Source organism: Schistocerca serialis, chromosome 6 (assembly GCF_023864345.2).
Source record: "Schistocerca serialis cubense isolate TAMUIC-IGC-003099 chromosome 6, iqSchSeri2.2, whole genome shotgun sequence".
Classification (NCBI taxonomy): domain Eukaryota; kingdom Metazoa; phylum Arthropoda; class Insecta; order Orthoptera; family Acrididae; genus Schistocerca; species Schistocerca serialis.
The window spans coordinates 136,017,722-136,034,119 of NC_064643.1; the positions used below are offsets into that span (position 1 = coordinate 136,017,722).

Below are 16,398 nucleotides of genomic sequence, written 5' to 3' on the forward strand. Positions count from 1 at the left end.
ATGATGCAAAACTGAGAGCTAACGACATAAACGATAGGTAAAGGAAGAGACAAAGATACAAAAATTTTGTCAAAGGGTACCTTCGGTTTCAGTATTATTTCTATTTACAACGTTCAAGTATAATGAAAAATGTTTAGATTGATTACCAAGACGCGGAGATTAGTCAGACGTGTGTCCAGTTCGTGTCCTGGGTTAACGAATGTCTGGTAGGCACGCCAACTAATCTGAGTGTCCGTGTAATTTGGAGCCACCAGTTTAAGCAAATTCCCGGGTGCTCTATATGTACAGTTCAGAAATGCATTACACAAACAATAAAAATGCACAGAACAAAATCTGATCTACTCACACGCTGATGGCTTACACGGCTTTATGTTCATCGCTACCGGGCTATACACTGAAGAGCCAAAGAAACTGATGCACCTGCCTAACATCGTGCAGGGCCCCGGTGAACAAGAAGTAATGCGCAACACGACGTGGCGTGGACTCGACTAATGTCTCAAGTTGTGCTGGAGGGAACTGACACCATGAATCCTACTGGACTGTCCATAAACCCGTAAGACTACGAGGGGGTGGAGATCGCTTCTGAAGAGCACGTTGCAAGGCATCCCAGATATGCCCAAGAATGTTCATGTCTGGAGAGTTTGTTGGCCAGTGGAAGTGTTTAAACTCAGAAGAGTGTTCCTGGAGCCACTCTGTAGCAACGCTGGACGTGTGGAGTGTCGCATCGCCCTGCTGGAATTGCCCAAGTCCGTCGGAATGCACAATGGACATGAATGGATGTAGCTGATCATACAGGATGATTACGTAGGTGTCACCTGTCATCAAGAGTCGTATCTAGACGTATCAGGGGTCCCATATTACTTCAACTGCACATGCTCCACACCATTACAGAGCATCTACAAGCTTGAACACTCCCCTGCTGGCATGCAGGGTTCATGGATTCATGAGGTTGTCCCCATACCCGTACACGCCCATTTGCTCGATACAATTTGAAACGAGGCTCGCCAGACTACGCAACATGTTTCCAGTCATCAACAACCCAATGTAGGTGTTGACGGGCTCAGGCGAAGCGTAAAGCTTCGTGTCGTGCAATCATCAAGGGTACACGAGTAGGCCTTCGGCTCCGAAAGCCTGTATCGATGATGTTTCGTTGAATGGTTCACACGTTGACACTTGTTCATGGCCCAGCATTGAAATCTGCAGCAACCTGTGGAAGGGTTTCACTTCTGTCACGCTAAATGATTCTCTTCAGTCCCGTTCCTGCAGGACCTTTTTCTGTCCGAATGAAGTCGGAGATTTGATGCTTTACCGGATTCCTGATATTCACGGTACATTCATGAAACTGTCGTACGGAAAAATTCCCACTTCATCGCTACCTTGGAGATGCTGCGTCCCATCGCTTGTGCGCCGACTATGACGCAACGTTCAAACTCACTTAAATCTTGATAACCTACCATTATACCAGCAGTAACCGATCTAAGAACTGCGCCAGACACATATTGTCTTATATAGGCGTTGCCGACCGCAGTGCCAAATTCTGCCTGTTTACATATCTCTGTATTTTAGTACGCATGCCTATACCAGTTTCTTTGGAGCTTCATTGTAATTACCGCGTGACGACACCAAGGATGTCGAGCCGCAGAAATAAATTATGCGAATGCCTACAGTACGAGGGATCTTTGAAACGCGTTATAACACCAGAGGGGAAATAATCTTCTTATTTCAGATACTTAACTTACTTTACCTTACCGTCTGTATCCGAACAAGAACGTCTGTACTCTCTTCTTCCAGAGCTCTACAACTCTGATAGCCTTGTAATTGCTCAAAAGTAGATCTCCGCTGTGCAATCAGACTCCATGCTTGGGCACAAGAGCAAATATTCAGTCGTCTGTGTTTTTCCGTAATCATGCTGGCCATCTTCAGAGCAGCCCCATTTAAACATGTTGACTTCACATTTTGCGACTCCTGTCCTTAATCTGTTCAGTGCTCTCCTCATATTACACTATAATTACTGGCCTTGTGCGATTTTGTCTTTGGGTTATAGGGTTCCTTTTTGTAGAGAATCCAACCATAAGGATACGTTGCTGGTCTCGGATCGGCCTTCTTGCGGTAATGTCTGTTGGAGAAATTTCTTCCTTGAATTAAGACGAGTTGGAACTGTTTGCTGGTTATACATTAAGTGCCTGGTTTTGGTTTGCTGTTTTTTCCTCTCTGTTTTGCGTCTGATATCTGGTGGTTTTATGGTCGCAGGTGGGTAAATGTTGTGGATTAGTGTAAGCCTCAGACATCCGTTAACAATCCCGACAGTCTCATTTAAACGACGGTACTTGTTTGGAGTGGCAAGAAGCCTCTCATACTCGTGCCACATATTCCCCCGACTGTAAAACGGAGACCTGTTGCTGATGATCGAAGAACTTTAGGCTGCGCTTTCCATGTTGATATGGCCAGTTTACATACAATATTGTTTGTTGCACATATTTTTCTTTTAATTTCAGTAGTGTTTTCTTTAAATGACAATGTACGCTCTAGTGAGGCTGACTCCCAAGTATTTCGGGTTGCTGTAATGGTCTACTCTAAACCTTCTCCATTCTATTTCCCACTCTCATGTAACCTCTCTGTTACACAGATGGAATGTGCATACTTGGCTTTTTCCTGGATTAGGTCGCAGGTGGTTTTCCTTACAGTAGCTCCCAAAGGTTTGCAAAACTTCAGTCAGCTCTCAGCTCTCTTTCAGCCTCTTGAAACGTTCTTCCTTGATAAGTAATGGCGGTGCCGTCTGCATATATATTTTTATTTGCGGCGAGTGTGACTGGTCATTTGTTTACATATTCTACAGAACAGGCGAAAGAACGCTTTTTTTGTGGTAATGCATTCTTTTGGTTCCTCCATCCACTTCCTCCCCTTGGAAGGTCATCTAGATACTTCGATTCTGCAGCATGCCTCTTAAATGTGTAAGTCATAATAAACGTTGTTTACATTTAGTTCGTTTCTAATTTAATGGAACATGTGCATCATTCTTTCATCTGTTGCTGACAAGGAAGTTGCGTACAAAATGAAAGACTGATAGAAGATGCCCGTCGAGGAAAAACACTGTTTATGTGTCTCTAACAATTTGTGGAATTCGATACAAGTAAAGTGTAAACGTAAATATTGAAAGACCCGTGATTTTGTGTAGCAAGTAAAAATTATGATTTTAGGGCGAATGGTGAGATTCATTAAGATGAAATAAAGGAACAATAGATTATGTGTGTTATCCGAAAATCAGACGGAAGTTTGTTGGGAAGGTCATCGGATTTATACATCAGTCGTTTACCTGTGGAAGAGGCACTGTAATGTTTGTAGTCTGCAGCTCACACTATGCGAAATAAATTTTCCCTTCAATGAAATATTCGCAAATAGGCACCATTATTAAGATTCTCGGTTGCTGGAAGAAACTTTTCATCTTTTTCTAGTTTTACTTCAGGAATGTCGTAATATTTCATCTCAACTATGACAATTATTAAAGCACTTGTATGTTTCGCTATTCTTTCTAAACATTATTTTGAAAACAGGTGTCATTGTCAACTCGTTGTGGCGTCACATTACAGCTCTGATTAGTCCCACATATTGAAGAAATAGTTCATTATTTATTTTATTCCGCTCTTGCCATCGAGGATGTCCCGATGATGGAAAGTGCAGCTGACGTACATTTTTGGGGAAATGAGAAGCTTAAAGGCAGTCCCTCCGTTAACTGATAAAGACATTTCAAGCTGATACTTACTGAGCAGTAACCGAGCAAAACCGAAACGTTAAAGCCATGAATTGAGGTAACATTTTCTTATTCTATGCAGCGTATGAGATACATAATTAGTAACGTGCAGCAGGCGAAAAACATAGATCCAGGTTTGAATACTGATACAGAAGCAGAAATAGCTGAGATTTTTCCATGACACCTCTGTCCGTGTCTAAATCCCGGTGTCTAGAGTATTATTTTCTTTGGAGCACGTTAGACACTGACAAACGAGCCTTGTAGCAGTGTAGTCCGTATTTCTCGTAACCGGCAACACAAAACAACGCCGGTGGAGATACAGCATACCTACTAAAATTAACCCTTCCCCCCTTCCATAAAGCTGAAAGTTTAATACTCGTGCACTGAAGCGAATCCATTATGGTTTGGTTGCTGGTGACTTCTCTGCGGTATCACGTCTAACAGACTATACAGACGAGTCAACAAGTAAGTGGCTTAGGGGCTATAGTGGATAAAACTAACCACTGAAAGTATTCCGTGTTAATAGAACTTTTTAGCGCAGTGGATGTTGATACAAATGGAAACTGGTGTGGATGTGGAGTGGAATTTCACGATGTAAAGAAATCACGAGCATAAAACACTCATTACATCTTGTCTTATTTTGACAGCGTGATACGAACCGTTTACTAGTACGATGCGAGAGCGCTTTCGACGTCACAAGCTGAATGATGGAGGCGTCATACTGGAATACGTACAGTTTACGAAGATAAAGTGCCACATCAGGTGATTTTTGTTTTATAACTTTGCAAACCACGAAAATATGCTATTTCAAGGAACTGGCATATGCAAAATACAGGTATATCAAAAATCTGTCTATAAGGTACGATTTGTTACAATAAAATGTCGGGGAACGGTAAGTCGGTGGTTAAAAGCGTTACCACACCTTTAAGTGCAGAGGATGGGAATATCAACGCCTCCAAATGCTTTACTACACCAATGTCCGTGTACACCTCCATATAACAGCGGCAGCTGAAGATATCCAAATTCTATCCAGAGCGAGTAAATATATACAGCTGCCGTTTTCCCTAAGGCAAGGTTAATTTTTTTGGCGCATGCATGAAATTTTTGACGTTTATAGCTACCCTGACACAGCTTTTTGCTTTTGTTTTAAATTGAGCTATATACCTATTATTCTAGCATGGAAATGATCCTTCAAACGGAGAACTCAAGGACATATCTTCTGTGAAACGTGCTCAGTTAGCAACAAGGTAAATAGCGCTGTAGATCGCTGTCCCGCCATAAGGAGACCAGGTTCCACGAACCCTGAGGAGAAGAGGTTCCTCGACCATCTGCCCTTCAGTATGGAATATAAGGAAATACGTCACTCAGTAACTGTTTGGGTATTTAATATTATAGCTACCACGTCAAATCCTCAGAATATTGGCTTTGAGCCGTGCTACGCCGTTTAAAGAGATTCCGGATAAGCAATAGAGCATGCTGAATTTCATCTCGACCTATCGCTGCCCACGTCCGTGTTATCCATTTCATGCCCATTCGCGTCGCCGGTGCTACGTGTAGAGCAGTTGTTTTAAATTTACCTTCTGATAAATGGCCAGAGGTTCTAAGTCTGGTACGTGTGCAGGCCATTTCGTGTTTCCTAAACGACTGATCCAACGACATCCAAATGTTTTGTTACGAAGTTCTGTAATAATTCATTAAGAAAGAGAGGAACATCCATCATGTAGCCTTGTCTCAAGTAGAATGTCTCCCAACAACTGCCGGCCGCAGTGGTCTCGCGGTTGAGGCGCTCAGTCCGGAACCGCGCGACTGCTACGGTCGCAGGTTCGAATCCTGCCTCGGGCATGGATGTGTGTGATGTCCTTAGGTTAGTTAGGTTTAAGTAGTTCTAAGTTCTAGGGACTGATGACCACAGCAGTTGAGTCCCATAGTGCTCAGAGCCATTTGAGCCAACCAGCGTGGGCTTCCACCTGACCAGTAGTGCAAAGTCAGAAATAGATTTGCCCATCGTTTGTAAACGCCGCTTGATCAGTGGACAAAATTAACGTAGAAACACCGCAACAGCTTGCAGGGCATTCCATTGGATAATCCCAATCGCTCTATCGAGCTGGTTCGTAGTGACATGTAGATTGTGTGTTGTCACCTAAAAATGTTACTTTTATTTTTTCATCAATTCCTGTTCTTGCCCGTTGGCGTATTTTATTCTTAACACTTCCAGGTTCATGAAACCTTTTAATCGTGAGGTCGGCCGCTGTGACCGAGCGGTTCTAGGCGTTTCAGTCCGGAACCGCGCTGCAGCTACAGTCGCAGGTTCGAATCCTGCCTCAGGCATGGGTGTGTGTGATGTCCTTAGGTTAATCAGGTTTAAGTAGTTCTAAGTCTAGGGGAGTGATGACCTCAGATGTTAAGTCCCATAGTGCTTAGAGCCATTTGAGCCATTTTTTTAATCGTGAGGGCTTGACGCACAACTCTAGAATCTCATGTAGACTGCTGTTTAAACAGTAGGTCATGCTGATAGCTATCTTGCACTGCATTTACTCCTTTGTGAAATTTCTTGACAGCAAACAGCTGCAGTGAGACTAAGAAGCTAGCTATCTTCCCGTATAGGTACCGACAGTATACACGGAAGTGATCAAAGTCATGGGTTTTGTGCATGAACTGATCTCTCAGGACATATCTCGTAAATGTTCAACGTGATCCATGTCGGCGACCTTGGTGGCCATATCATTCGCTCGAATTATCCAGAATGTTCTACAAACCAATCGCGAGCAATTGTGGGCCGGTGACGTGGCGCACCGTCACCTAAAAAATTCCATTGTTGTTTCAGAGCATGAAATCCATGAATGGTTGCAAATAGCCTCCAAGTACCCGAGCATAATCATTTGCAGCCAGTGATCGGTTCAGCTGGACCAGAGAACCGAGTTCATTCCAGGCAAACACGGCTCACACTCTCATGGGGCCACCACGGTTTCTAGTTTCTTATTTTGAGAGACAGTCTCTCGTTCTTCATTCTTCTACAATCCAGTTTCTTTTATCAAATTCAGTTTCCTTTCTAAAGCTAAAGGTATAGAGATCGTTTTTGGCATCACTATTTGTAATTCTGTCTGACCTTTCACAAGCTAAAACCTTCTCGTCAAACAACATTACTGATGGCTAGATATTTCTTTGTTGTCTGCATGTGACCAATAATTCGCTTCCATTTTGCAGTACTGGAATTGCCATCGTTTCTGTAAAATTTCGTCAGTTTTCTTATTGAGAAATTTTTTAAATATCTATTTATTGTTCAACATTTACCCCCGAACTTCGATAATTAATATCTAAATCTTTATCGTAGCCGTAGGTGCTATCGTAATCGAAGTGATTAAAATAGTTAACCTGTTCTGTTACTTAGGTATTCACAGTTATTTTTATTCTTGTAGGGCCTTTTACAATAAGTTCCATTGTTTACACTACTGGCCATTAAAATTGCTACACCAAGAAGAAATGTAGATGATAAACGGGTTTTCATTGGACAAATGTATTATACTAGAACTGACATGTGATTACATTTTTTACGCAATTTGGGTGCGTAGATCCTGAGAAATCAGTACCTAGAACAACCACCTCTGGCCGTAATAACGGCCTTGACACGCCTGGGCATTGAGACAAACAGAGCTTGGATGGCATGTACAGGTACAGCTGCCCATACAGCCTCAACACGATACCACAGTTCATCAAGAGTAGTGACTGGCGTATTGTGACGAGCCAGTTTCTCGGCGACCATTGACCAGACGTTTTCAATTGTTGAGAGATCTGGAGAATGTGCTGGCCAGAGCAGCAGTCGAACATTTTCTGTATCCAGAAAGGCCCGTACAACACCTGCAACATGCGGTCGGGCATTATCCTGCTGAAACGTAGGGTTTCGCAGGGATCGAATGAAGGGTAGAGCCACTGGTCGTAACACATCTGAAATGTAACGTCCACCGTTCAAAGCGCCGTCATTGCGAACAAGAGGTGACAGAGACGTGTAACCAATGGCACGCCATACCATCACGCCGGGTGATACGCCAGTATGGCGATGACGAATACACGCTTCCAATGTGCGTTTACCGCGATGTCGCCAAACACGGATGCGACCTTCACGATGTTGTAAACAGAACCTGGATTCATCCGAAAAAATAACGTATTGCCATTCGTGCACCCAAGTTCGTCGTTGAGTACACCATCGCAGGCGCTCCTGTCTGTGATGCAGCATCAAGGGTAACCGCAGCCACGGTCTCCGAGCTGATAGTCCATGCTGCTGCAAACGTCGTCGAAATGTTCGTGCAGATGGTTGTTGTCTTGCAAACGTCCCCATCTGTTGACTCTGGGATCGAGACGTGGCTGCACGATCCGTCACAGCCAAGCGGATAAGATGCCTGTCATCTCGACTGCTAGTGATACGATGCCGTTGGGATCCAGCACGGCATTCCGCATTACCCTCCTGAACCCACCGATTCCATATTCTGCTAACAGTCGTTGGATCTCGAACAACGCGAGCAGCAATGTCGCGATACGATAAACCGCAGTCGCGATAGGCTACACTCCGACCTTTATCAAAGTCGGAAACGCGGTGGTACGCATTTGTCCTCCTTACACGAGGCATCACAACAACGTTTCACCAGGCAACGCCGGTCAACTGCTGTTTGTGTATGAAAAACAGGTTGGAAACTTTCCTCTGTGAGGACGTTGTAGGTGTCGCCACCGGCGTCAACCTTGCGTTAATGCTCTGAAAAGCTGATCATTTGTATATCACAGCATCTTCTTTCTGTAGGTTAAATCTCGCGTCTGTAGCACGGCATCTTCGTGGTGTAGTAATTTCAATGGCCAGTACTGTATTATTTAGGGATTCACAGTTATTTTTATTCTTGTAGGGCGTTTTACAATAAGTTCCATTGTCTCATCTAATAGTGTCATTTCACATTCTTTAGAAGTTTCCCCCAAAGGCAAAGTTACAGTAAAAAACTTTTCGTTTCGTGATAAGATGTTCCAGAAAGAAGGTATCAATCTGCAGAGGAGTGCAAGACTTACTGTTACATTAAGACTGTTCGCCACACGGATCCCGGAACCGGAGCCGCCATTTTTATATGGGAACACCGCCAGCAAAACACGACTCTCAGGTGGCAGACAGTAGATCGCGGGAGTCAGAATGAGATCGGTACGCAGTTCGAATCTCAGCAAGGCTCGAATACCCCTGTTATTTGTCTCGTGTGGTAACGTACTGAAGAGGTTTGTTTTGTTGCTTTTGCGCAGGACCTGCTGACGTTCTCTGAGGAGGACATCAGGGACCTGGGCGTGAAGAACTCGGCGCACCGCGCCAGAATCGTCTCCAGCCTCGTCGCGCTGCGGGCCAAGTACGAGAAGAGTGAGTATCACAGAATAGTACCTCACACTAGTAGTGTACACTGAGTTACGCATCACCTGCGGTAAATACAGGGTGACAATTATTGTAGCAGAGTGAAAGTTTCACTCTGCAGCGGAGTGTTCGCAGATATGAAACTACCTTGCAGATTAAAACTGTGTGCCGGAGCGAGACTCGAACTCAGGACCATTGCCTTTCACACTTGCCCGCGAAAGGTCCTGAGTTCGTATCGCGCTCCGGCACACAGTTTTAATCTACCAGGAAGTTTCATATCAGGGCACACTCGGCTGCAAAGTGAAAATTTCATTTTGGAAACGTCCCCCAAGCTGTGGCAAAGCCATGTCTCCGCAATATACTTTCTTCCAGGTGTGTTAGTTCTGCAAGGTTCGCAGGAGAGCTTCTGTAAAGTTTGGAAGGTAGGAGACGAGGAACTGGCGGAATTAAAGCTGTGAGGACGGGGTGTGACTCGTGCTTGGGTAGCTCAGTTGGTAGAGCACTTGCCCGCTGAAGGCAAAGGTCCTGAGTTCGAGTCTCGCTCCGACACACAGTTTTAATCTGCCAGGAAGATTCAATTATTGAACTATATAAAATAAAATCGTCATAACTTATGAACGGTTTGCGTTAGGATGTTTAAACTGAACAGTTGGCCGCGTTGCAAGATGGGAATTAGTATGGTATGTATGGTTTGGTTTAGCGACGAAGCCTACTTTCGTTTGGATGGGTTCATCAATAAGCAAAATTGGCGCATTTTGGAGACTGAGACTCCGCATTTCGCAATCGAGAAGTCTCTTCACCCTCAATGGGTGACTTTTTGGTGTGTAATGTCCAGTCACGGAATAATCGGTGCGATATTCCTTGACGGCACAGTGACTAACGAACGGTACGTGAAGATTTTGGAAGATGATTTGATCCCCATTATCCAAAGTGACCCTGATTTCGACAAGATGTGGTTCATGCAAGATGGAACTCTACCCTACCGAAGCAGGAGAGTGTCTAATGTCCATGAGAAGCACTCTGGGGACCGCATTCTCGCTCTGGGATACCAAGAGACCAGTCGCATGGGCCTCGATTGGCCGCCATATTCTCCGGATCTGAATAAGTGTGACACCTTTTTGTGGGGCTTTAATATAGACAAGGTATGTAGCAATAACCCCAAAATCATTGATGAGCTGCCGGCCGGGGTGGCTGTGCGGTTCTAGGCGCTACAGTCTGGAACCGCAGGACCGCTACGGTCGCAGGTTCGAATCCCGCCTCGGGCATGGATGTGTGTGATGTCCTTAGGTTAGTTAGGTTTAAGTAGTTCTAAGTTCTAGGGGACTGATGACCACAGATGTTGAGTCCCATAGTGCTCAGAGCCATTTGAACCATTTGAACCATTTAGTAGGCAGCGCGTATGACAAGTACCAGAGCAGACCGTGACTGCTCGACTTTCTACATCTCTTCTGTGAAAGAATGATACCGTGGCGATTCACCAGAGCTGTCCACATTTGCTGCAATTATTAGCAAGTGAAATGAAAATTTCCTTGGTACACGCAAATATGCAAAACTTATAAAAGCTGGTGTACCGAGACGGTTGCGTCACTTACAGCTGAGAAAAGGAAGAAAAAGGAAACTGAATATTTTTTAAAAAATATTTTTTTAGATAATAGCTTACTCTCGTGTTTTTGGCACTGAATCCAAATCAGACTTCGGTTTTTTTTTTTTTTTTTTTTTTACTGCGACTTCCTTTCAAATTTGAATATTAGCAAAACGCATGTAACGCATTTCATGATTGACAACGTCATATTTGCTGACACAGTGAGCAGTTTTTTTCAGTATAGAGAATGTGTGCGCAGGCATTTGCCTTTAGGGGAACAGCGACCGTTAGAAATTAAAGTTGTGGAACCACCACAAGTCACGTGTAACTTTATCTTTACGATTCTCTCGACCTACGCGAGCGTTTGAGGAAACACGATGTGTCACAGCACCATACAATAAGATGAATTAGCAGGTTCAACTTGCAACATGGTAACTTACATTACGTGGCCGAGGACTACTCGTTAGGCAAATATTGGGCTGTGTATAGTGCCGCCGTCATATGTATGTAGTGCCGTTGTACGTAAAAATTTGGTATGTGATATTGCCCCGGCCCCCCTCCTGAAAACATCTGGCTAGTGTGCGCTGATGCCCCCCTCCCCCCCCCCCCCCTCCTCCAATTCCTGAAATGTTGGTTGTGGTGACAGACTGATCTGTAGCGTATCCAGAGGTCTAGGTAAGTTCTGATTGCTAAATGTCGCAGCATTCCCCAGTATGGAAACCGAGAGCTACTTCCGGTCCGTAACTTCTGTTTTTCTCAGCAGGCTTGATTGTTTTATCACTACTGCAGAACCACGCGGTATGAACATTCACGTCTTCTTTCTAGGAACCTTAACTTAATCGAGCATTTGTGGCCGTGACGTCCGTGCGATGTCCGCCCCGAAATAGTTTACGTGTCGTGCTTTGTGTAACGTGTTAGAGATGCGTCGTAGCTATACTTCATTCGTTGCTGTTGTGAATAACACGGATAATATTCCACTTTCTGTCCAGAAGCATTTGAAACTTCAGAATTGATGTATTGTGACGTTGTGATGGAAAAGTTTCCTCGGTGGGCAGTTGGAAGTGTTACGAATTATCAGCGTGCTACACTAGAGTTGTAGAACGCTACAATGAACTACACATTTGGGATTAACAAGTCATGTCACTTGTGAAATTTTCTGGCGATGTCATTATACACAAACAATTCGTTAAACTGTGTTCATCGATTAAAGCAGGGCTGCTTGAACAGGTTGCAGTTCACAGGTTTCAGTTGAGAAGCTCCTACGTGTGACGGAGGAATGACTTCTTCGAGTACCTTACCGAGTCCACAGAACGGACACGCGCGAGTTCCCAATAGTATGTGGGCGCATCTCCAACGAAGTTCAGGAACGAGCATTGTGGAACTTGGAAGTGAATGTATGCAGACAGTACCTTTTTCGCAATTCCTAGGGTCTGTCGCTTCCAGATGTTCGCCTTTCCCTTGTAGGATACCTATCAGTCGTTTTAAAGAAATACACAAACTATACAGTAACACTTACAACGCAATGACGAAAGATGATTTTCTAAAATTTTGCTTTAAGTACCGGGTTATCAAAAAGTCAGTATAAATTTGAGAACTGAATAAATCACGGAATACAAATTGACACACATGCTTGGAATGACATGGGGTTTTATTAAAACCAAAAAGATACAAAAGTTCAAAAAATGTCCGACAGATGGCGCTTCATCTGATCAGAACAGCAATAATTAGCATAACAAAGTAAGACAAAGCAGTGATGTTTTCTACAGGAAATGCTCAATATGTCCACCATCGTTCCTCAACAATAGCTGTAGTCGAGGAATAATGTTGTGAACAGCACAGTAAAGCATGTCCGGAGTTACGGTGAGGCATTGGCGTCGAATGTTGTCTCTCAGCATCCCTAGAGATGTCGGTCGATCACGATACACTTGCGACTTCAGGTAACCCCAAAGCCAATAATCGCACGGACTGAGGTCTGGGGACCTGGGAGGCCAAGCATGACGATTGTCATGCGCAGTCACTGACGTTTTGCTGTCCAGCGCCATCTGTCGGACATTTTATGAACTTTTTTTTTGTTCTAATAAAACCCCATGTCATTCCAAGCATGTGTGTCAATTTTTACCTCTCTATCTACATTATTCCGTGATTTATTCAGTTTTCAAATTTATACTGACTTTTTGATCACCCGGTATATTTATTAGTGTTAGGATCGGCATATGGTTCGCATTCCACATGAAACTTTAGGTACAATTTCCCTGGTAGAATTACCGGAGTAGGTTAAGAACATGTAAATCGTCGAAGTGGCATCCAGTAACACTGAAACACCTTCACCAGGAGTCCGAACGCCGCTCTTGAGAGAATCCCAGTCAACCGTACAATGCGAATTTTCTGTGGTGTTAATCACCATATTTTCGATTTCAGTAGTGGATAGCTTTATCGTCAGGCGCCCTGATAAAATGGAAAGCTAAGTTGACCATGGTTATCCAGTAGTTTTACGGTTATGTTGTTTTTAAAGGAGTTGTTAAACGGAGATTGGTGCTGTTTAAACCGGATTTATGCGAGAGAAGATAAGGAAGGACGAAAGGGAAGAAGGAACGAAGGCTACGATTTAGCGTCCAGTCGAGGATAAGATCATGAGGGACGATGCTCAAGCTCCGAGTAGGAGAAGTTGGGAAAGGAGATCAACGGTGTCCTTTTCAAAGAAACCATCCGGCATTCATCTTAAGCGACCTAATGAAGTCACGGAAAACCTAAATCTGGATCTCTGCATGGGTATTTGAACTCCCGTCCTCTTGTATGGGATCCCTCTGTCTCACCACTACGCCAATTCGCTCGTTAGCAAGTTAGCAGATCTCGAATGGTACATGCGTGCTACCAAGGCGCCTGAGATGAAACTATGACGTTTTGAAATCGATAACTTGTAAATTTAATCGTAGTAAATACATCTATCAGGAAAAAAACCTGTGTTTCGACAGTATTGACCATCTAACATCCCTGTGTCTTCCTCCAAAGTGAAACGAAGAAGATCACCAAGCAACAAAGGCTCCTGTAGGAATGACTTTGGAAGGCATTTTTGTGTCTCTTGTTCGATGCTGCTATACTTTTTGCATCGCTAAGTTTAAGGCTGGTGTAAACAAATACCAATTCATCACGCTCACCGATTTGTCGTCGGGTGCAGTGGACTTACACCACATGTCGAGACGTGACTGGAAATACGCCCCACGTGTCTATCAGTTATTTCGTTGTTATTCTATCGTGAATGACACAGTGAAGTACGCTAAAGCATTCAGAGTTTTCACTGTTTTTACTAATCCCAGTTTTAAATATTTAACTCGTGTAGTTCCTGTTTCAAATCTCAGTGGAGAGGCGCTTTCTCTGTCTAGCCAGTCACGATCGTGTGTGGTCTTGTCGTTCCTATACTCAGTGAAAATATGTGAAGTTGATTCGTGCTCTGCAGTGAAATATGGGCGCGGAAAACGGTTCAAAAACAGCGAGAAATAAATTCTGCTTAATATGTTCGAGCTGTATATGTAACATAAAAAATCCGTCGCTGCCGACACAGCAGCCATCATAAATACCCTCTGAATTTACCGGAGTTTCTGTACTGAGTGTGTTAGGTGCGCTGAAAGAAAAACAGAACACAACACAGGTAAACCGGCAACTCTTGAAATCTCGGCAATACGTTTTTACATAACGCATACCTGTTGCAGCTGAAATATACCGTGTCTGCGACTGGTTGTTTTTGCTGTTCGTTTTCTCTCTTACATTCGCTTTCGGAATTTTCTCTCTTACATTCGCTTTCGGGATTGATCTCTTATGCAGATTATTATGAAGTTTCACCGTTTACTATTTTATTGTATTTACAAAGTTTGCTTAATGCTGGGCTATTACGATGCGGTTAATGTTACATTTGTAACCTTAATCCTCAACTGGAGCGGATCATCAAAGTTACCGCAATAACAGTACGTACGCCACCGACAAGGCCTGATCTACGTTCCACGGGAACAATTAACGCAGAGGAATACACATTGTAATGTTTACTTCCGTGTTAAACTTAGGATGAACAAAGTTGTGCTCTGTATACATAAATGATTTGGCGGGCAGGGTCGTAGCAATCTGCGATTGCTTCCTGATGACGCCATAGTGTACGGTAAGGTGTCGAGGTTGAGTGACTGTAGGGATGAGTAGCAGGATCAAACCTGTAATGTTCGGATTCAGTTTTGCTAGTGTCCTGCTTGACACAGTCAAGTCGTTTAAATGTCTGGGCGCAACGTTGCAAAGCGATGAGATGGAATCACCATTTGAGAACCGTGATAGGTAAGGCGAAATGTCGACTTCGGTTCATTGGGAGAATTTTGGTTAAGAGTGGTTCACCTGTAAAACAAACAGCATATAGGACGACGCTGCGACCTATTCTTGAGTACTGCTCGAGTGTTTGGGATTCGTACCAGGTCGGATTGAAGGAAGTCATCTAAGAAATTCAGAAGCGGGCTAAATTTGTTACCGGTAGATTCGAACAACATGTAAGTGTTACAGAGATGCTTCGCAAACTGAATTGGCAATCCCTGGAGGAAATGTGACGTTCTTTTCGAGGAACACTACTAAGAAAATTTAGAGAACTGGCATTTGAAGCTGACTGCAGAACGATTCTAGTGCTGCCAACATACGCTGTGCGTAAGTACAACGAAGATAAGATACGAGAAATTAGCGTTCATAAGGAGGCGTACAAACAGTCGTTTTTCCCTCGCTCTATTTGCGAGCGGAAGTAGTAGTAGTAGTACAGGGTACCCACCGCCACACTCCGTACGATGGCTTGCGGAGTATCTATGTACATGTTGATGTAGATACTGTACTTAGTTTGCTGCTCTTTGCCAAACTCTGTCGTGGGCATCAGTCTGCCGAAATTCCTTCCTGCTCTTCTTTAGTATTCAAAACGTTGAAGCACAGGACACGATGTAATCAAAGACATCTGATGTCTGGACACCTTAATAAACCGCGTCCAAGGCACACGACAGTGATACATGGCTGCGGCCACTTTTGACTCGACCGTTTGAAGACACATACGGATTGCCTCATTCATTTTCACGACGTAGGATACGTTCCCAAAAGAAACGCTGGCGTGGCTTCCGAAAGTGCACTGAGAAGAAGTGCCATAAATCCTGACCGTCGAGAGACGTTATCACGTGTTTCTTAAACGTTGGTGAAAACCTGTTTTTTGGAGACTCTATTTAGACGTCTTACTAGTTTGTTGAGAAATGTTCACACGAACAAAAACACGACAATATTTACACCAGGGACTTTCAGTCTCTCAAATATTTTCATCAGCTTCGTAGTGTTGTCATTGTAAGATTTGTGAATTAAAAAACAAAATTTCTATAGTCTTGCTTCAAGCCTCGTGTCAGAGGCTGGCCGGCCGGAGTCACCGAGCGGTTCTAGGCGCTGCAGTCTGGAACCGCGCGACCGCTACGGTCGCAGGTTCGAATCCTGCCTCGGGCATGGATGTGTGTGACGTTCTTAGGTTAGTTAGGTTTAAGTAGTTCTAAGTTCTAAGGCACTGATGACCTCAGATGTTAAGTCCCATAGTGCTCAGAGCCATTTGAACCATTCTGTCAGAGGCTTGAGGATAATGTGATACTATTATAATACTTACCCTGCACTTACCAGTTTTAATACTTTCTCCCCTTTTACGGTACTGAAGGA

General features: G+C 43.9%; 1 protein-coding gene across 1 annotated transcript in view; it reads left to right on the plus strand.

Annotated features, from left to right (window-relative positions):
- Nucleotides 1–16,398, plus strand: part of LOC126485103 (breast cancer anti-estrogen resistance protein 3 homolog) — a 1,126,433-nt gene that overhangs the window by 420,318 nt on the left and 689,717 nt on the right. The window contains exon 3 of the mRNA XM_050108726.1: nt 9,017–9,128. Coding sequence (XP_049964683.1) covers nt 9,017–9,128 — 112 coding nt within the window. The remainder of the gene's footprint in view (nt 1–9,016; nt 9,129–16,398) is intronic.